Source organism: Caretta caretta, chromosome 6, assembly GCF_965140235.1.
Source record: "Caretta caretta isolate rCarCar2 chromosome 6, rCarCar1.hap1, whole genome shotgun sequence".
In the NCBI taxonomy this organism is placed as follows: domain Eukaryota; kingdom Metazoa; phylum Chordata; order Testudines; family Cheloniidae; genus Caretta; species Caretta caretta.
Genome location: NC_134211.1, coordinates 111,782,274 through 111,803,366, shown reverse-complemented (window position 1 = coordinate 111,803,366; position 21,093 = coordinate 111,782,274). Strand labels below are relative to the sequence as shown.

General features: G+C 42.6%; 1 protein-coding gene across 16 annotated transcripts in view; it reads right to left on the bottom strand.

Annotated features, from left to right (window-relative positions):
• Positions 1-21,093, bottom strand: part of MARK3 (microtubule affinity regulating kinase 3) — a 112,744-nt gene that overhangs the window by 53,545 nt on the left and 38,106 nt on the right. For all 16 annotated transcript variants that reach the window (XM_048855360.2, XM_048855365.2, XM_048855362.2 and 13 more), the window contains 3 exons: positions 17,383-17,431; positions 13,856-13,921; positions 5,499-5,569 (listed from right to left, as the gene is read on the bottom strand). In XM_048855360.2, coding sequence (XP_048711317.1) covers positions 5,499-5,569; positions 13,856-13,921; positions 17,383-17,431 — 186 coding nt within the window. The remainder of the gene's footprint in view (positions 1-5,498; positions 5,570-13,855; positions 13,922-17,382; positions 17,432-21,093) is intronic.

Below are 21,093 nucleotides of genomic sequence, written 5' to 3'. Positions count from 1 at the left end.
CAGGCCGAATGGCTATGTGAAAGTACGCGTCTTTCATGTGGAGGACGAAGTACCAGTCTCCCGAATCCTGGGAAGGGATAATTGTGCTCAGGGAGACCATGCAGAACTTCAACTTCACCTTGAATTTGTAGAGTCCTCGCAGGTCTAGAATGGGTCTGAAGCCCCCCTCCCCTTTTGCCCTGAAGATTAGGAAATAGTGGGAATAGAATCCCTTGCCCAAAAGCTCCTGAGAAGCCTCCTCCACTGTTCCTATGGTGAGGAGCGCCTGCACCTCCTAGATAAGGAGTTGCTTGTGAGCAGGGTCTCTGAAGAGGGACAGGGAAAGGGGGTGAGAGGAAGAGCAGAATTGGACAGAACATTCCACTTCTACCATGTGAAGAACCCAGTGGTCCGATGTTATTTGGGACCAAGCACGGCAGAAGTGGGACAGACAATTCATGAAACAATGGGAAGGATCTGGTGTCGTGGTAGGTGTGCCGTCCTCGGGCTCGCCTTCAAAAGGCCTGCTTACAGCCTGACGAAGGTTGGGCTTTGGCCCTGCCCAGAAGGGGGACTGGAAGGTTTGTGCCTGTCGTTCCTGCCCCTATAACTATAAAAATCCTGCCGCGGCCGAGGAGGATATGGGCGCTGCTATTGCCGTTGGGGCTTGAGATGTTTTCACTGGGTTTCTGGAGTGCATGCCCAACAATTTCATAGTTGCCCGGGAGTCCTTTAAGCTGTGCAGAAGTCTGTCTGCTCCGAAAATAACCCTGCGCTTTCAAACAGTAGGTCCTGCAGGGTTTGCTGCACCTCCAGGGGCAACCCGGATGCATGAAGCCATGAGCTCTTCCTCATGGCTATTCCTGAGGAAAGAGTGCGGGCAGCCGAGTTCGCAGAGTCCAACGAAGCCTGCAAAGAGGTCCGCGCCACTGCCTTCCCCTCATCAATAATAGCAGAGAACTCGGCTCTGGAGTCTGGTGGAATCAGCTCCTTGAACTTCAACGCAGAGTCCCATGAGTTGAAGTTATATCTACTGTGGAGGACAGTTTGCTGGTTGGTTTTACGCAACTGCAGCTGAGGATACCTTCCTGCAGAAAAGGTCCATCCTTTTCGACTCTTTGGATTTAGGGGCCAGCCCCTGCTGCCTGTCTCTCTTTCTGATTAACCGCTGACACTACCAGAGAACATGGTTGTGGGTGAGAGAACAGATACTTGTACCCCTTACAGGGGATGAAGTATTTGCGCTCCACACCTCTGGCAGTAGGCGGGATTGAAGCCGGGGTCTGCCACAGAGTCTTAATATTGCTTGGATCGCTTTTATTAATGGCAGAGTTACCTGGGATGGTCCTTCTGGAGGGAGGATGTCGACCATGGGGTCCTTGGGTTCGACCACTTCCTCTGCCTGTAATCCCATGTTGTGGGCAATCCTCTGGAGAAGGTCCTTGTGGGCCCTGTGGTCAACTGGAGGAGGGCCTGAGGTTGAAGCTCCTGCCATTGCCTCGTCCGGGAACAAAGATGAAGAGGCCAGAGGCGGAACGGGGTCCTCCTGGCCCTCCGGCTTCCTGACCTCCTCTTGGTCAGTATCTGGGGCCTCTGTAGCTACTGTAGCCATGGTGGCGGTAGCCTGACTTTGCAATGGGTCTTGCCTCTGCAGCGATCTGGGAGGCTTGTGCCAAAGTGGCCTCAGATCCCCAGGGCATAGCCCGGTTCTTGGCTGGCTGGGGTGGTTGGTGCTCAGAGGCCACCGAGCGGGAGCCCCTAGAAAAAGAGCCTTGGGCCTGAGGGTAAGGCCAGGGGGTCCAAAAGGGCCATTGTGCTGGAGGCTGTCACTGGGGGAGTGCCATGCCATTGGTGCCTACCTCCGTTGCTTGTCAGATCTGTGTTGGCTTCAACAGGAATAGAAGGAATCACTGAGTCTGATGAGATGGATCTCCACTGTGATGACCACGGTGGAGCCGAAGTGTCCTGTGCTATGGACTAGTGCCAAGCTGATGATGCAGGGGACCGGTGTCAAGGCGCTCGTGCCAGGAATCTGGTGCCGTCCTCTCTCGGAGCCGGGGATAGGTGCTGCGCCATCCTCTGTGCCAGGGAAGGGGAGCAACATCCTGCTGATGCTGGGGAACCCCGCACAGAATCCAGAGCAGAAGAGCGGTGCCTTGGAGATGATGATCTGGAGTGGGGGCCGAGGCAAACGGTGCCTGACAAGAGAGGGTGAGTGCTGCATCATGGTCTGCTTGTCTCTAGACAGCACCAGAGCTCATCTCTGACCACCGGGGGCTGAGGAGCCGTCATGGCAATTAAATCTCTGGCAGCTGCAAAAATGTCCAGGGTGGAGGGTAGCTCCAACTCCTCCACCTGGCGCTGCCCATCTGAGGAGTTGCTGGACTCCGGACTAGACATTTACCTCAGGCGAACTGAAGTCAACGGTGCCAACTCTTGCTGCTTGGGTGCCGGATGCTCCTTCAAGGGATGCACCGGTGCAGCACCTGCGGGTCCAGCTGCTTTCAGCACTGGGGACCGCCCCCTGTCGGCTTTTCTATGCCGCTTGTACGGCACCGGTGAATGCGAGGGATGCTGGGTTGTCTCCTCAGCATGTGGTGCCGAAGAGTGCCAGTTACGAGGGTCTCAGACTAGAGTCCTTCCTTGGCATTCTGTCACGTACTGATGCTCCGTACGGACGCGCTCAGTGCTGGGTCCTGGTGGTCCACAGCAGACTGAGGACGAAGAGCGGATTCCATGAGCAATTGCCTAAGTTGGAAATCTCGCTCCTTTTTTGTCCTGGGGCGCAAAGCCCTGCATATCTTGCACCTTTCTGCCTTGTGTGCCTCCCCCAGATGCTTCAGAAACGAGTCATGGAGGCCACACATTGGCATAGGCTTACTGCAGGTTCTGCAGGGTTTAAAGCTTTGGGCTTGCGGCATGCCCCGGTGCCCAAGAGTTGGGGGCGTTGGGATTGGGGAAACCCTGCTCCCAAACCTTACTATATATACACACTATGTACTAACAATAACTACAACTAAACTAAACTAACCTCGCTATGTAAAGAATGCTAAGGGAAGCGCTTGCTAGGCAAGAGATCGCAGATCCAATGACCGTCACTGGTGGTAAGAAGGAACTGAGGAGGTGCAGAGTCGGCAGAGTCCTATATCCACCACCATGAAGGTGCTACTCCAGGGGGCTTCACAGCTGACCCGATGGGAGCTAAGGGAAAAGTTTCCGACGACTGTGTACGTGGCGCGCACACTCCTAACTGGAATTGACATGAACAAGCACTCAAAGAAGAAGATTAACAAACAGCCCTGCTTCTAGAGTTTCTCAGAGAAGAGGCAGAAAGATTAACGAAAGCTACTTTCTAACAAACTAATGCAGGCGAGGAGTAGTCTGGGGGCATCAATTACCTAATTTGCTCGTTTCCCAAAAGGCACAAACTTGGGTTCCTTGTTTTTTCATTAATTTTTATTCATACATCTCACACATTGGAGAATTTTTCTGCTGAGGAAGGATGATCAGAGCAGACTATCAACCCAGAGGCCTGAGGGTAGGGCAAGGGGAAGTAAATTGTATGAAGAATCCAAAACATCTTTAAAGTGCAAATATTTGCTCTCTGAGGCACAAAAGCAGCTTAAAATGGAGAGCAGCAGAGCATGGTTATATTTTTGGCATTTGCACACTTTCATACTTCACCTGTTAAACATGCGTTCTATGCATAATACATAAGCTATTTACTGCAGCATAATCAGCCATGGCCACACTTTTTCAAAGTAGAAGAAAAACCTGGATGACAGCAAGGAAGTTGAGCATGTACCAAAATATTGCTCTTATTATCCTGTGCCCCCAAATGACAGTGCCATGATGGAAAATGCTCACTCAAAAGGACTATATGATTAGTAGAACATTCTAAAAGTTGCTGTATACCTTCAGGTTTTTTTTAAATACTATGAGACAGGTTTCTAGAACTGGAATTCAGTGACCTCTGTTTTATAAACTCTTTGGGGAAAGAGTGGCTTGGTTCAAATTCCCTTTCAGAGAAGTCAGTGGACTTGAATAAAATAACTGGGATTGAAGGATCAACTGTACACAACATTGTAGATGAAGTAATAAAACATGTAAGTACTGTGACAGAACATTTGAAAAAAAAAATCTCCTGATTAAGAACAATAGCCATGGGGAAGAGTGAACATACTGGTGAAGCAGATTTGACCGCTGAAAATTAGTATTAGGCATGCCAGTGGGTAGAAAATTCCCTGATCCTTTTGAATCTTAGAAAAACTTTATTTAAATTACTGGGTTTGCATTTGAAGGATAACCTTTCGGATTTAAAAAAATGGTACAGCCCAATATCTGAGATGGGAATGACAACTCCAGAAGCTAATATCATTGAGACTGTAAGGGACAGAGGGCAAACGCAACACACACAAAAACTCTGAATTTGAAGGGGAGATTTTTCTGTCTTCCTGAATTTAAGCATAGGAACCTGGAATACAGCCTGTTAAACAAAAACAATACACGCCAGGGTTTTGTGAATGAGTGGCAGAAATGGCTCTTAACGCCTGTCAATCTGCACACTACTCAAAGAATATCTTCTGGGATGTGATGTCTGCCAGCTGGACTTGCAAAAGATTAAGGAGGATACTGCAAGACTTAGGGAGGATTCAAATGAAAAGAGAAATAGTGCTTTCTTTTATTGATTTTATTTTTGCCTCCTTATAATGGAAGCTGTCCTAAATAATACTGCCCTTTTTTCCTATTAGTGTTTATTGCGACTGTCACATTTACTTTAGTGAGGTTACTGTTTGTATCAGTTAAACTTCTCTGCACAGTACATTTCCACAGAAACATATTACACACATTCAAATATTAGATACAGGGAATAAGCGAGTTATTCCTACTTTTCCACTATTTCCCAAATAACTAATGGTGGACACACTATTCTATTCAAGACAGAACAGACAAGCATAAAGGTGTCCATTTATGTTACGAGATTTACTTCATGCAAAATGTCCTTAACATAATTGAAACATTAGATTGTATGTAAAATTATATGATTTTCTTCAACAGCTGTGCTTGTTCCCTCTGTGCTATCAGATTTTTAAAATGAAGTTAACTCCTGATCTTTCTTCTTAGATCACTGTCCACAGATGGTATGCCATGGAATAGATCATCAACAAAAGCTGGTAAGGAAAATAAAGACTGGGGAATAACAGTACATTTGCAAATAAGTTTTCAGTTTATTATCCATATTCATTATTGTTTATGATGTCATTTATGTCATGTTTTCTGGCACATGAACTGGACTAAACATCACATGCTGTACTGCTGACATCCCTGTCCTTAATTGTCATATATAATTTAGCACTCTAGATTCACTTTTTACAGGAATCTACTAGTTTTGCTGTTATTTAATGCAACAAAAAGTCAGCAACAGAGCGTGCTTGAAAGCACCCATGGGAAAGCTCACTGTCAACTGTTTTTTAATGCTAAAGTTGAGGATTTAAGAGCTGTTAGTCTATCATACATACCTGTCTAAATTTAGCTCTTGCTTCCTTTTCCTTCATTCTTCCATGTGCAACAAGATAGTCAAATACTTCACCTGCAATTGAAACATATCAAAGATTAAATGAGAACTGTTGAATATTTTAAAATACTAGCTAGTTAATTTCAAAATCTAGGGTTAGTTTCGTAAATGTAAGAGTAACATATATTGTATGAGCTACATAAATGTCAGAAATTTGAGCTAAATTTGAGATTTCAGTTAGAATGATTTTTCACATGAATAAACAATCATAACAGGGACTAACTTTTCATTTTTGCAAAAGGTTCATAGCAAGAGCCCAGAAGAGTGATTTACTATGATGTCATAATTTCACTGAGAAAAGAAAAACTTTAAAAAGAACTAGCTGGGTGACCGAATGTAGGCAAAATATTTGTTTTCTATCATTTATGGTAGAAAATGAGCAGCATGCTTTTCTTTACAAAAAAAAAAGTCCTGAATTCCTTTCAGATTTCCATTAGAAAAATATCTGCTGTATCACAGAGATAGACTGTCATAAGCCTCATCTACAGTACAAAAATGTTTAAAGGATCTTGTAAATATGGTTGTAGCCTCAGAATGTTATAATATAGTTAATCTAAGTGTACAAAAATTATATTACAATGATGCAAATCCCTGTTTCAACCTGTGGTTGAAATAAAATGGGGTCTTTATTATAAAAACCATCCAGACTGATGTGATGAAGGAAGCCAGAATTTAATCATCATATATAAGACATTGAAGAAAAGCATCCTGGCATAACAGGTCCTTGGAAGACTTCCAAAATGTGAAAGAAACAATGCAACATGTCAAGGGACATTTGAAGGACATAGTACTGAAGAAAAATTGAAAAGGGCTGCATTTTTAAACAGTCAATTCATGTCTGGCATTTTATAACTAGCCTCCTTGACTAGTTTTTAAATGTTGCCATCTATCCAGTGAAATATCGCCTTGTTTGTCACAGTGTGACTTAAATGTTTTTCTACTGAAAAACTGTAAGCATTAGATATGGAAGAGGTAATGCTTCCACATACATAATTAGGTCTTTAAGTACAAATAAATCATTTCATTTAAATAATCTAAGATTTTAGGAGTTCAAAGATCAAATCACTATTTTAATATTTATATACTCTCAGATAAGTTAGAGAACATTTTTCACATTATGACTTCAAAAAAGGAAAAATATATAATTAAAAGTACTTTTAATTTTGAAAAAGTCACAACCTGGAATCAACTCAAACTGATTTAAGTACAGAATGCACAACAGACACTACAATAAAGAACACAACATCTGACAAAAGGAGTTTGCGTGAATGGTTTGATAAGTTTGCATCTTCTGAACAGATTTTTTTTGATTTCCAGAGTAGCAGTTAAAATACAACAGTCAGTGATAACAACTCCCTGAAATATATCTTACAGCTATTTCTTTTTAAAGAATTAGTAAATAAAAATTCATAGAAATGCAGGGGATCAGACAAAGAAAAATTCCAACCCTGTTTATCGGAAGTGTTTCAGGAATATAAAAAGCAGAGAAAAACAGTAGTTCAAATAACCGAGGGAGTTACTGAATATTTAACTTAAGTTGAGACAGATGACTAAAATGTAGATAAAGGGGAATTTTCGGAATGGAATCCATATTGGGGCACAGTCATCTGCTATTATACTTTCATGTAGCATATTCCATAAGTATATAATAGTACTAATGGCTTCTGTGCCAAACACACAGGTCTCTCATTTCAGCTAAAAGGAGCGTCTCAGGCCTGGTCTACACTACAGAATTAGGCTGATGTAAGGCAGCTTACATTGACCTAATTATGTCAGTGTGTCTACGCTACAGCCTTGCTCCTATGGATGTAAGTGTCCTAATACACTGACATAATAATTCCACCTCCATGAGAGGTGTAGGACTTACACTGGTGTAGTTAGGGCAACGCAGTGTCCGTGTAGACACTGCAGGTTACTTACATCCGCTGTTAGCTGTCATTCTTGTCAATTTCACAGCTCCCTGTTGGAACTGTGAAATTGACAAGAAAGCCGGACTTACAGCTTGGGCTGTCACCCCAGGGCAGATGGAGGGCTCCAGCTAGAGCCCAGCTGCCCCCGGCTCTCTGCTCTCAGTAGCACTACTGCCTGGGCTCCTGGCTCCCCACTGGGAGCCCAGTAGTCGGGTAGCCAAGAGCCTGAGGGCGCAGCTGGAATCCTGGCAGGGAGCAGGTAGCCAAGAGCCTAGGGGGGACAGAGGGGAAAGCTGCATGCGGAGCTGAGAGCCCATCCTCTCAGTCCTCCACACTGCGCCTCTTAAGTCAGTGGAAGTACTCCTTTTGAGGATGCGCACCACCAACAGAAGGAAGTTAGTGCAGACACGAACCACAGCAGTAATTACAAGGGTAGGTATAAGTTGAGCTAACATAGATCGACTTAAGTTTGTAGCGTAGACATGCCCTCAGTTATCTGTAGTAGTTTTAGGCCTTCTATCCTCTGCAAGCCAGTCACTAGATGGCAGTATGACCTTACTTTTAAGTCAAAAACTATCGAAGAAGGGAGAGGTGCACACACACTAGCATGCTCAATGTGCAGAGGTCAAAAAAGCTAACAACGTTAGGAACCATTACGAAAGGGATAGATACTGCATACAGTGTGTCCCATCTCAAAAAAATATATATATTTTGGTATTGGAAAAAGTACCAAATAGGGCAACAAAAATGATTAGTGGTATGGAACAGCTTCCATATGATGAAAGATTAAAAAGATGAACTGTTCAGCTTAGACTGAGGGGAGATATGATAGAAGTCCATAAAATCATGAATGAGGTGGAGAAAGTGAATAAGGAAGGGGTTATTTACCCCCTTCAGATAACACATGAACTAGGGATCATCCAATTAAATTAACAGACAGCAGGTTTAACAAACATAAGGAAGTGCTTCCTCACACAACGCGCAGTCAACCTGTGGAACTCAGGGCCAGGGATGTTGCAAAACCCAAAAATGTAACTGGGTTAAAAAAAGAAGCAGATAAGTTTATGGAGGATAGGTCCATCAATGGCCATTAACCAAGATAGTCAGGGATGCAACTCCATGCTCTGGGAATCTCTAAACTTCTGACTGATAGAAGCTGGGACTTGAGAATAGGTCACTTGATAAACTATCCTGTTCTGTTCATAGAATCATAGAATATCAGGGTTGGAAGGGACCTCAGGAGGTCATCTAGTCCAACCCCCTGCTCAAAAGCAGGACCAATCCCCAATTAAATCATCCCAGCCAGGGCTTTGTCAAGCCTGACCTTAAAAACTTCTAAGGAAGGTCACTTAGAAGTTCACTCCCTATGAAGTATCTGGCACTGTCTACTATCAGAAGACAGGATACTGGGTTAGATGGACCATTGGTCTGACCCAGTTTGGCCGTTCTTATGCCCTTCCCTACCATTAGTCCCAGTTAGACAACTAGAAAACTAGTTATGCACCTATGGAGCCTAGGAATTCAAATATAAGAGCTAGAACACAGTTTATATTCGCAAAAAGAAAAGGAGTACTTGTGGCACCTTAGAGACTAACCAATTTATTTGAGCATAAGCTTTTGTGAGCATCCGATGAAGTGAGCTGTAGCTCACGAAAGCTTATGCTCAAATAAATTGGTTAGTCTCTAAGGTGCCACAAGTACTCCTTTTCTTTTTGCGAATACAGACTAACACGGCTGTTACTCTGAAACCTCTCCTTACAATGTGTATGATAATCAAGGTGGGCCATTTCCAGCACAAATCCAGGTTCTCTCACCCCCCACCCCCAACCCCCCGCCACACACAAACTCACTCTCCTGCTGGTAATAGCTCATCCAAAGTGACCACTCTCCCTACAATGTGCATGATAATCAAGGTGGGCCATTTCCAGCACAAATCCAAGTTTAACCAGAATGTCTGAGGGGGAGGGGGCTTAGGAAAAAACAAGGAGAAATAGGCTACCTTGCATAATGACTTAGCCACTCCCAGTCTCTATTCAAGCCTAAATTAATAGTCTCCAATTTGCAAATGAATTCCAATTCAGCAGTTTCTTGCTGGAGTCTGGATTTGAAGTTTTTTTGTTGTAAGATAGCGACCTTCATGTCTGTAATTGCGTGACCAGAGAGATTGAAGTGTTCTCCGACTGGTTTATGAATGTTATAATTCTTGACATCTGATTTGAGTCCATTTATTCTTTTGTGTAGAGACTGTCAAGGTGGACCAATGTACATGGCAGAGGGGCATTGCTGGCACATGATGGCATATGTCACATTGGTGGATGTGCGGGTGAACGAGCCTCTGATAGTATGGCTGATGTTATTAGGCCCTGTGATGGTGTCCCCTGAATAGATATGTGGGCACAGTTGGCAACGGGCTTTGTTGCAAGGATAGGTTCCTGGGTTAGTGGTTCTGTTGTGTGGTATGTGGTTGTTGGTGAGTATTTGCTTCCGGTTGGGGGGCTGTCTGTAGGCAAGGACTGGCCTGTCTCCCAAGATTTGTGAGAGTGTTGGGTCATCCTTCAGGATAGGTTGTAGATCCTTAATAATGCGTTGGAGGGGTTTTAGTTGGGGGCTGAAGGTGACGGCTAGTGGCGTTCTGTTATTTTCTTTATTAGGCCTGTCCTGTAGTAGGTGACTTCTGGGAACTCTTCTGGCTCTATCAATCTGTTTCTTCACTTCCGCAGGTGGGTATTGTAGTTGTAAGAATGCTTGATAGAGATCTTGTAGGTGTTTGTCTCTGTCTGAGGGGTTGGAGCAAATGCGGTTGTATTGCAGAGCTTGGCTGTAGACGATGGATCGTGTGGTGTGGTCAGGGTGAAAGCTGGAGGCATGTAGGTAGGAATAGCGGTCAGTAGGTTTCCGGTATAGGGTGGTGTTTATGTGACCATTTCCGATGTCTTCGACTCAAGGAATATTTCCAAAATACCTCTGAACAACATACTAATCCACAGAGGCCTCCCTACCAACATTACAAAAAGAAGGATTCTAGGTGGACTCCTCCTGAAGGTCGAAACAGCAGACTGGACTTCTACATAGAGTGCTTCCGCCGACGTGCATGGGCTGAAATTGTGGAAAAGCAGCATCATAACCTCAGCCATGGAGAACACAATGCCATCCACAGCCTCAGAAACAACTCTGACATCATAGTCAAAAAGGCTGACAAAGGAGGTGCTGTTGTCATCATGAATAGGTCGGAATATGAACAAGAGGCTGCTCGGCAGCTCTCCAGCACCACTTTCTACAAGCTATTACCCTATGATCCCACTGAGAGTTACCAAAAGCAACTACAGCATTTGCTCAAGAAACTTCCTGAAAAAGCACAAGATCAAATCCGCACAGACACACCCCTGGAACCCCGACCTGGGATATTCTATCTACTACCCAAGAACCATAAACCTGGAAATCCTGGGCGCCCCATCATCTCAGGCATTGGCACCCTGACAGCAGGATTGTCTGGCTATGTAGACTCCCTCCTCAGGCCCTATGCTACCAGCACTCCCAGCTACCTTCGAGACACCACTGACTTCCTGAGGAAACTACAATCCATCGGTGATCTTCCTGATAACACCATCCTGGCCACTATGGATGTAGAAGCCCTCTACACCAACATTCCACACAAAGATGGACTACAAGCCGTCAAGAACACTATCCCCGATAATGTCACGGCTAACCTGGTGGTTGAACTTTGTGACTTTGTCCTTACCCATAACTATTTTACATTTGGGGACAATGTATACCTTCAGATCAGCGGCACTGCTATGGGTACCCGCATGGCCCCACAGTATGCCAACATTTTTATGGCTGATTTAGAACAACGCTTCCTCAGCTCGTCCCCTAACACCCCTACTCTACTTGCGCTACATTGATGACATCTTCATCATCTGGACCCATGGAAAAGAAGCCCTTGAGGAATTCCACCATGATTTCAACAATTTCCATCCCACCATCAACCTCAGCTGGTCCAGTCCACTCAAGAGATCCACTTCCTGGACACTACAGTGCTAATAAACAATGGTCACATAAATACCACCCTATACCGGAAACCTACTGACCGCTATTCCTACCTACATGCCTCCAGCTTTCACCCTGACCACACCACACGATCCATCATCGACAGCCAAGCTCTGCGATACAACCGCATTTGCTCCAACCCCTCAGACAGAGACAAACGCCTACAAGATCTCTATCAAGCATTCTTACAACTACAATACCCACCTGCGGAAGTGAAGAAACAGATTGATAGAGCCAGAAGAGTTCCCAGAAGTCACCTACTACAGGACAGGCCTAATAAAGAAAATAACAGAACGCCACTAGCCGTCACCTTCAGCCCCCAACTAAAACCCCTCCAACGCATTATTAAGGATCTACAACCTATCCTGAAGGATGACCCAACACTCTCACAAATCTTGGGAGACAGGCCAGTCCTTGCCTATAGACAGCCCCCCAACCGGAAGCAAATACTCACCAACAACCACATACCACACAACAGAACCACTAACCCAGGAACCTATCCTTGCAACAAAGCCCGTTGCCAACTGTGCCCACATATCTATTCAGGGGACACCATCACAGGGCCTAATAACATCAGCCACACTATCAGAGGCTCGTTCACCCGCACATCCACCAATGTGACATATGCCATCATGTGCCAGCAATGCCCCTCTGCCATGTACATTGGTCCACCTTGACAGTCTCTACACAAAAGAATAAATGGACTCAAATCAGATGTCAAGAATTATAACATTCATAAACCAGTCGGAGAACACTTCAATCTCTCTGGTCACGCAATTACAGACATGAAGGTCGCTATCTTACAACAAAAAAACTTCAAATCCAGACTCCAGCAAGAAACTGCTGAATTGGAATTCATTTGCAAATTGGAGACTATTAATTTAGGCTTGAATAGAGACTGGGAGTGGCTAAGTCATTATGCAAGGTAGCCTATTTCTCCTTGTTTTTTCCTAAGCCCCCTCCCCCTCAGACATTCTGGTTAAACTTGGATTTGTGCTGGAAATGGCCCACCTTGATTATCATGCACATTGTAGGGAGAGTGGTCACTTTGGATAAGCTATTACCAGCAGGAGAGTGGGGTGGGAGGAGGTATTGTTTCATGGTCTCTGTGTATATAATGTCTTCTGCAGTTTCCACAGTATGCATCCGATAAAGTGAGCTGTAGCTCACGAAAGCTTATGCTCAAATAAATTGGTTAGTCTCTAAGGTGCCACAAGTACTCCTTTTCTTTTTGCGAATACAGACTAACACGGCTGTTACTCTGAAACAGTTTATATTAGCAACCACATCACGATATCCCAGATATGCTGCACATATGCAGTGGGACCCAATGGTGAAACTCTGCTCTTCTGTTTCAGAGGACAAACCTCTATGTCTCCCCAGCAAAACTGAAGATATGCCTCAAATATTTGTGCGATTCCCACCAGCTGATTTTGAAGTTTAACCATTTTTAGCTATCCAGAAGAGTAAATGCCTTGATTCTAGCTATAGTTACAAACAGCGGAAAACACTGAGAAAATGTTCACATTTGCTCAAAAATTCAGAATTAATTATTCAAAAGGGGGAGTCAGTGGAGGAACTTAAAGAGGGGGTTACAGAGACAAGGTGGGTGAGATAATATCTTATTGGACCAACTTCTGTTGGTGAGAGACAATTTTTTGAGCTTTCACAGCTCTTCAGGTTTGGGAAACGTATTCAGCGTCACAGCTAAATACAAGGTGGAACAGATTGTTTAGCACAAGTAGTTAAATTTTTCAAGGGACCATTCAAGGTGAAGAGGCCCATGTGGCTGTCAGAATGAAGAGTCCAGAAGATTTTGGTAACTGCGGATCTTACTTTAATTTAAAAGGGCCACTTTAATCAGGATAGTCCATATGTCACCAACATTCAAAAACAAGAAGTGCAATGTTGAAGTACTGGTTATTTAAAATGCAAGGGCAAATAGATTTGCTACACTTTTCCACCTGAATGTTATATGCTATTACTTCATACAATACTACATCTGAATATATAATTAACTTTACCAAATACCACATCAATGAAACCAACTGTCATACCAATTCCTGCCTATTGTGAATATCCTTATTTTGCTATTACCACTATGATGGACTGACTGATCAATGAAAATTATGAAAAAAATTCCCTCTGGATTTCAATAAAGCTTGGCTTACTTAAAAAATTGCACAGCTTTAAGAAAATGCCTCCCAAAAAATTAACATTTCACCTGAAATGTTGCACTATCATGAAATCAATGTTTCTTGTTTTAAGGAGTATTACAAAAGAAAACTTTAATACCATTTGGCAATTTCTTTACATTTGTATCACATAAAAGGAAAATACTTACCCCCACTTGCATACTCCATGATTAAGTAGAGAGTTTTTTCAGTTTCAATTACTTCAAATAACTTCACTAGAGGAAAAAAGAGCAGTTATTTACTAAAAGATTACAACCAATTATAGGAGTCTAGTTTTCTGTTAGTCTTTGTGGAAGATTCTCTCAAAGTAGACTACTGCTGCTTGACAATATCAAAACAACTTTTCTCAAAAGCAATTATTTCCATTTCATGCTTCTAAATGGAAAAACTGAAATGCTTTATTAGTAGTTTGCAGTCTGGGTCAAACTTTTATGAATGTACAATTCTGGCTTGAAACACCCTCAGTTTAGGGTCAAGTGAAAAAAAAATCAATTAATTTAAGCATAGCTCCCAAAAAACAAAGTACTGGGTAACAGTAATTTGTATACATTATATACAGGGTACGTTGTTGCCTCAACTATTGTCTACAGAATCTGAAGACAATACTGTATCACTTTAAATTAATTTTACATTCTGAGTGCTTTCTCCTCTCCCATGGGAGTAGGTTTTTTTAAATTTTATTTAAGTGAAAGCTTGGCTTCTGGAGCACAATTATGCAGCAATTTTCAGTCCTTTGTGTGACTGCATAATCACAGTATTCATGGGGTCCCAGGCAATAAGTATTCTTTTTTCTCCTCTTTAAAAACCACTTCTCAGATATAGTGGTGCATCAGCGTGGCAAGGCAAGTCTATGCAGCCAATGAAATGCCCTTATGTTAAAACACTTATCTCCCTATCACCACTTTAAGTGGGCTCCATGATGCAGAACCTTCATTAGACTTGTATACCACTGCTTTAACTTAAAACAAACCAACAAAAAAACCTGTAACTAATCTTTCCATAACTGTTGTTCCTTGAGATATATTGCACGTCCGTTCCACTGTAGCCATGTGCATCCTCCAGTGCACAGTTGGGGAGTTTTTCCCTTAACAGTTCCCATCAAGGTGGCATGAGTGCCCTCAAGTACCTTGCATGCAGGTATAAAAGGCCAAGCTGCCCCGACCCCCCCTCCTCAGTTCCTTACTCTAGAAAGACTCTGATAGAGAGGGGAAGGAGGATGGGTCATGGAAATGGACACATGCAACACATCTTGAAGAAAAACAGTTACAGAAAGATTAGTAACTTTTTTCCTGGAGTGATTTTGCACCCGTCCATTCCACTGTAGATGACTCACAAGCAGTCCCAACTGGAGGTGTGTTCGGAAACTATTTCAACACGAATCAAAGGACCATTCATCCAAATTTAGCATTGTCTTTAGATTGCCGATAGTGTAGTGAGAGGCAATCATGTGACATGATGTCCACGTTGCCTCTTTCCAAATGTCTAATATGGGCATGTTAGCAAGAAATACTGCTGAGATTGCTTGCGACTAAGTCAAATGACTCAACAATCTCTCTGGCGGCTTCACGTTAGCAAACACAAATGGGTATCCCATGATGAAATCCTTTGTGTGGACACAGGACTGCCCTTCATTCTGTCCACAAATGCAACAAACAACTGAGACCAAGATCTGAAAGATTTCGTCTGATCCGAATAAAATGCTAAAGCTCTTCTAGCATCCCGAGGATGCAATCTCTCCTTATGTTTGTTATCATGAGGCTTTAGGGAAAAGATTTGTAAGAAAAAAAAACAAACAAACAGTTACTCACCTTCTTGTAACTAGAAAACGAGTACTTGTGGCACCTTAGAGACTAACCAATTTATTTGAGCATAAGCTTTCGTGAGCTACAGCTCGCTTCATCGGATGCATACTGGGAGTGCCAGTATGCATCCGATGAAGCGAGCTGTAGCTCACGAAAGCTTATGCTCAAATAAATTGGTTAGTCTCTAAGGTGCCACAAGTACTCCTTTTCTTTTTGCGAATACAGACTAACATGGCTGTTACTCTGAAACCTTCTTGTAACTGTTGTTCTTCGAGATGTGTTGTTCATGTCCATTCCGATCAGGTGTGCGCACACGCACACATGCACAGTAGCCAGAAGACTCTTTCCCAAAGCAGCCTCCCTCTGGTTGGTTGGGACACCCCCTGGAGTCACGCCTTCATGGTGCTCAATATAGAGCCCTGACGACCCGCCACCCCCTCAGTTCCTTCTTGTTGGCTACTCCGACAGAGTGGAATGAGGGTGGGTATTGGAATGGACATGAACACCACATCTCGAAGAACAACAGTTACGAGAAGGTAACTGTTTTTTCTTCTTCGAGTGCTTGTTCATGTCCATTCCAATCAGGTGACTCATAAGCCCAAGTTTAGGTGGCAGGGTTGGAGTCTTCCACTTATTGGAGCACTACTCGTCCGAACGCCGCATCGTCTCTGGCCTGCTGGGTAATCGCACAGTGCATGGCGAAAGTACGGATGGAGGAGCATGTCACCACCCTGCAGATTTCCTGAGTGGGAACCTGAGCCAGGAATGCTGTTGAAGAAGCCTGCGCCTGGTGAAGAGCTCAGTGATTGGAGGTGCAGGAACACCTGCCAGGTTGTAGCACTTATGAATACAGGACACTATCCATGACGAGATACATTGTGACAACACAGGCTGACCTTTCATTCTGTCCGCCACTGACATGAATAACTAGACTGATTTTCTCAATGGTTTCATTCTCTCGATGTAAAAGGCTAGTGCCCTGCAGACATCCAGAGAGCGAAGCCTCTGCTCCCTGCTGCTGGAATGAGGCTTAGGGTAGAATACCAGGAGAAAGATGTCCTGGTTGATTTGAAACTGTGACACAACCTTTGGGAGGAAAGCAAGTATGTGGCTCTCAGAGGGTTTTCTGCTGCCAAGGAGGACCTCTCTAACCTGGTCTGAACAGGGAAGCTCCATTAGGTTCAACCATGGAGTTTCCACACCGTGAGGTGAAGCGACTTGTGATTTGGATGTTGAAGATGACTGTGATCTTGTGTCAGAAGGTCCAGGATGAGCGCCAGGGTGATTGAGGATTCCACAGACATGTCTAGGAGAGATGTGTACCAGTGCTGATGGGGCCAGGCTGGTGCTATCAATATGACCTGAGCTTATTCTCTCCGGATCTTGAGCAGAACCTTGTGAACGAATGGTATGGTCTGAAAGGTGTATAGGAGAGAACCTCCCCAATGGAGGAGGAACAAGTCCACGCTGGAGCCTGGGCTGTGATTTTGGAAGGAGCAGACCTGCTGGCACTTCCTGTTGTGTTGCGTGGTGAATAGGTCTATCTGCGGAAAGCCCCACCTCTGGAAGGTTGAAATTGTGATGTCCGGGTGAACAGACAACTCCTGGCTGTGAAACGACCTGCTGAGGTCGTCTGCCAGCTTGTTCTGTACCCTGGGGAGGTACAGCTCTTTATACCTGCCTGCGGTATGAGAGGCAACAGAGGGTGCTCATGCTGCCCCACCAGGTACCACTAAGGGAAAAAACTCTGACAACTGTGCACTGGAGCTCTCACACACCAAAAGCAAAATGGACATGTGCAATCACTCCGAAAACAAGCAGTCTTCTAAAAAGCTAGTTACACAGAACCAACATGTTAGGAAAACATGAAATACCTATATTTGGATGATTTAAAATCTTCATTATTCTTACTTCTCTGAAAAGCTGAAATAAAAAAGATAATAGGAAATCAAATAAACTAGTGACAAAACAATTACCATTCATTTCTTTCTAAGAAGCTGATTATTTTGTTCTATATCTAATGTTTAGAGTTCCATACCTAATCCTAATAAATGGTAGAGTAAATGTGAGAAACACAGGAATACTACATATTTCACTTTCAAATGGACAGAATAATCTTTTTTCAGACAAGAGGAGTAAAATGCCAGCTTTAAAAAAAGTTCTTCTAAAGGGACACTGGATACTTCAAGAGATAAACTGAGGCTTTAATCTCAAGATTATTGGTTCTGATCCAGTTCACTTTAATAAGTTTCATTAAAAGGTTACATTTATTACTTATGAAGGTCATACTTACTGCAGCATTTCATATTCCAAATACTGGCAATACCATGGTGTATTAAAGGATTTTATTTTAAGATAGCTCTCGAATGGCTTAGCAGTCACTATCTGATAGTCACAAATAAGTTACTGGTCAACATTAACTATTTACATCACAAAAAGCACAATAATTTTTACAGATACTGCCAACAAGCAAGCACTAATCAGGTAGTAGGTGAGAGAGAATCTCCCTCTTGGTCCCAGAGGAAGGTCCCTCCAAGTAAGAATTGAGGCACAGTTGCAGGGATTCATGATGATGATGTTTGCTTTGTCACAGCCTATGCTGTATTTGTTCTGTGGCTAGAGAGCCAACTTTGGCCTCTGGGATGTCAATCCAATATCTTTCATGAACACTACATTTACTTACCAAAATGAATGACAGCAAACAAAATCCATCGCATTTCCTTTCCACTATGACAAGTAGGGGATTATTTGGTCATGAATCTCAGGCAATGCCTCACCTCTAGAGTCTTACTGATTACATAAAATGTCCTTTATTGTCTCTTATACTTTCATGAGTGGAGAGGACCTTGCTTAATTAGACTTCAGAGGGGTATGCAGGGTTAGGAGGGGTCAACTGCCTGCCAGTTCCATTGTGGGGAGAGGAGAGAGGCATACAAACCATGCCTCCCCATGATGGGACTATTAAACGGAAATTCCACAAGTGGGAACTTTGTTGCCTATATGGGAAATGGGAAGCCATGTGGCCCTTCTTATAAAATATTTTTAGAAGTTATATCATGGTCAAATTTGACACACTATATATATACACACACAAGTGTTAGGCTAGGGTTTTTTTTTTTAAATATCAAAATAAGATAATCAGTCCCCAATTTTCTGATATTAGCCAAGATGACAAATTACACTAAGGCAAAGTCTTGGATTATTGATGTATAGTTTTCTTAAATTAAAAAAGACAAAGTTAACCCTTCTCCTCTTTCTGCACTTTATGCACTTATTTTCTGTTACACTGAAAAACTGACATGTAGGTCATGTTATTTTAATATGTAGTACTGCCTTCAAAAACTTGAATTATGAATGCCATAAACACTCATTTCTTCTAACTGACAACCTAAATATAAGATAGACATCACCATGAGAACACTGAAATACAAATGCTATTGTATATACATTCCCTTTTATTTTGCAAATGTCCATTCTCAGGAGGCTTGAGAGAAGGGAACACAAGAAATCATCTTTTTAGGCAGCGCAGTAAGTTGTAATCAACTGTAAACCGTTCACATCCCCTCACATCATCCCAAGACTCCAGATGGTTGGCATTCTCAAGTCTTGATTATTTTGTGAAAGCTGCTCTGGCTTGACAAGAAAGGGAGCAATCAAGTGGGTTTTTTTTTAAATCCAACAGTAGCTTTACAGCTTCACTAGTGAATTAAAAGGCTATGGTATACTTAATAAAGAAAGATCTAAGTCGAAAACACACTACATTACAAAATGGACAAAAATGAGTGACCGTTCCGTGCCTAGAGGATCCTGCAGATTAAGTCAGAGATAACAAGAATTGATGAAAATAAGAACATCATAGTGCTACTGAAAGTTTCCTTCAACAAGATCTATCCGCACATTCTAAAAAATTAGTATCTTCCCTATTTAAATGTGTCCTGTAATCTGCAGGGAGTAGCAGCTGCAGCTATGACTCAATGGACATTAAAATAATTTACATTAAAAAAAGGTTGGGGTGTTAGAAACAAAAATAAGAGCCAACAAAATGGAGGAAAAGAAAATCCTTTGCACCATTCCTGTTGAATGGCACAAACATCTTTGACCATGAATAATCCTAATGGTCCATAACAGCGGTGTTTCACCACGGATGAAGTAGACAGAGGAGGAGAAAGAAATAAGAGCGGCAGGCACAACAGCAACTATGCTAAAATATGAGAGAACTAGGTGTGTTACCACATTTGATTAACAAACAAATCCACGTGTTCACCTTTGCTAATTTAAGGAGTGTGCAGGCTTGGATATAGGGGAAGAACTAAGCAAAATTGTTACTGGAGGGATTGAGCAGAAGTAGTCATCGGGCAAGAAAAGTGTATACAGACTCTCTACCATGCCCCAGAGTGCCCCTAGGCCCCCACAATAACCTGGAAAACAAGACACTGAGAATCACACTACTTTTACTAAGCCTGTCTATTTTTCAGAGCTTATTTACATAGCAGAATAAAATGGTGCTAGCATTAGGTATTTTAAGTTTCAGTGAAAAATTACTAAAAACCCATGTGACCCTTACTGAGAAACCAAGAGGTAACAAAAGCGGCAACAAAGAAAATTAAGATTACAATCAGTAATTCAGCTAGCCTAAAAGCACACCCTTACAGCCTTGACACAAAGAGAAATAGTTCAGGAGGAGAAAGCTTTTGTGCACTTTCCTAAAGTTAAATTAAGTTTTAAACCTATATTCGGACAGATATAGGAAGTGATGCATGCAAACTGAAGTGTTGGCTAGTGATCAGAAAAGGGGGCTGGAGTTTTGTTTCTATCTGTAACCATGAACTGATTCATTGTGAGAGACGCTTGTTATTTGAATTCTGGCAGTGCTTAGGAGCCCCGATCAGGGACCAGAACCATGCTGTGCTAAGCACTGTACAAAAACTTAAATTCTATCACTGTCCCAAAGAACTCACAATCTAAGCATAAGACAAGTGGTTACAATAAACAGGCAGGACATTTCTAGACCCGGACACTTATCCTTGAGGTAGGTACCTTAGATAAAACTGTGTCACAGAAAGGACACCGTATGTTTAAATTAACTGTTTGTAAAATGCTTTGAAGTCCTTAAAGGAAAGTGCCTGTAAACTGCCAAATAACTACACACTGTTCTTCAGCCATCATATATTTGGATACTTAACTTAAAAAAAGAAATTAACAAGTGATTTGCACCATAGTATGGTAATTATTTTTCCTTCTAAGACAGTTGAAACACACAAAATGAAAACTGATTAATGTATTTTTCCAGAATGACTTAGCAATTTTATTTATGTCAAGTTCCTCACTAGGAAGGAATTTTCAGTACAGTACCTAGTTATAAATCATAAATCATTGCATTAATAATGTACACAAGATACACAGTATCTTAGCTAAAATAAAGTGAATTTCTGTAATATAGAAACTCATTTTCAAAAAATTACATGTTATATTTTGGGGGGCAAGAGAGGGCTTTTAGAAAAATTTGATTAATCTAACAATACTAGCAGGGAAAACGCTACAAGAACAGGGAAGTACAGTATTCAAATAAATTTAAAATATGCAGA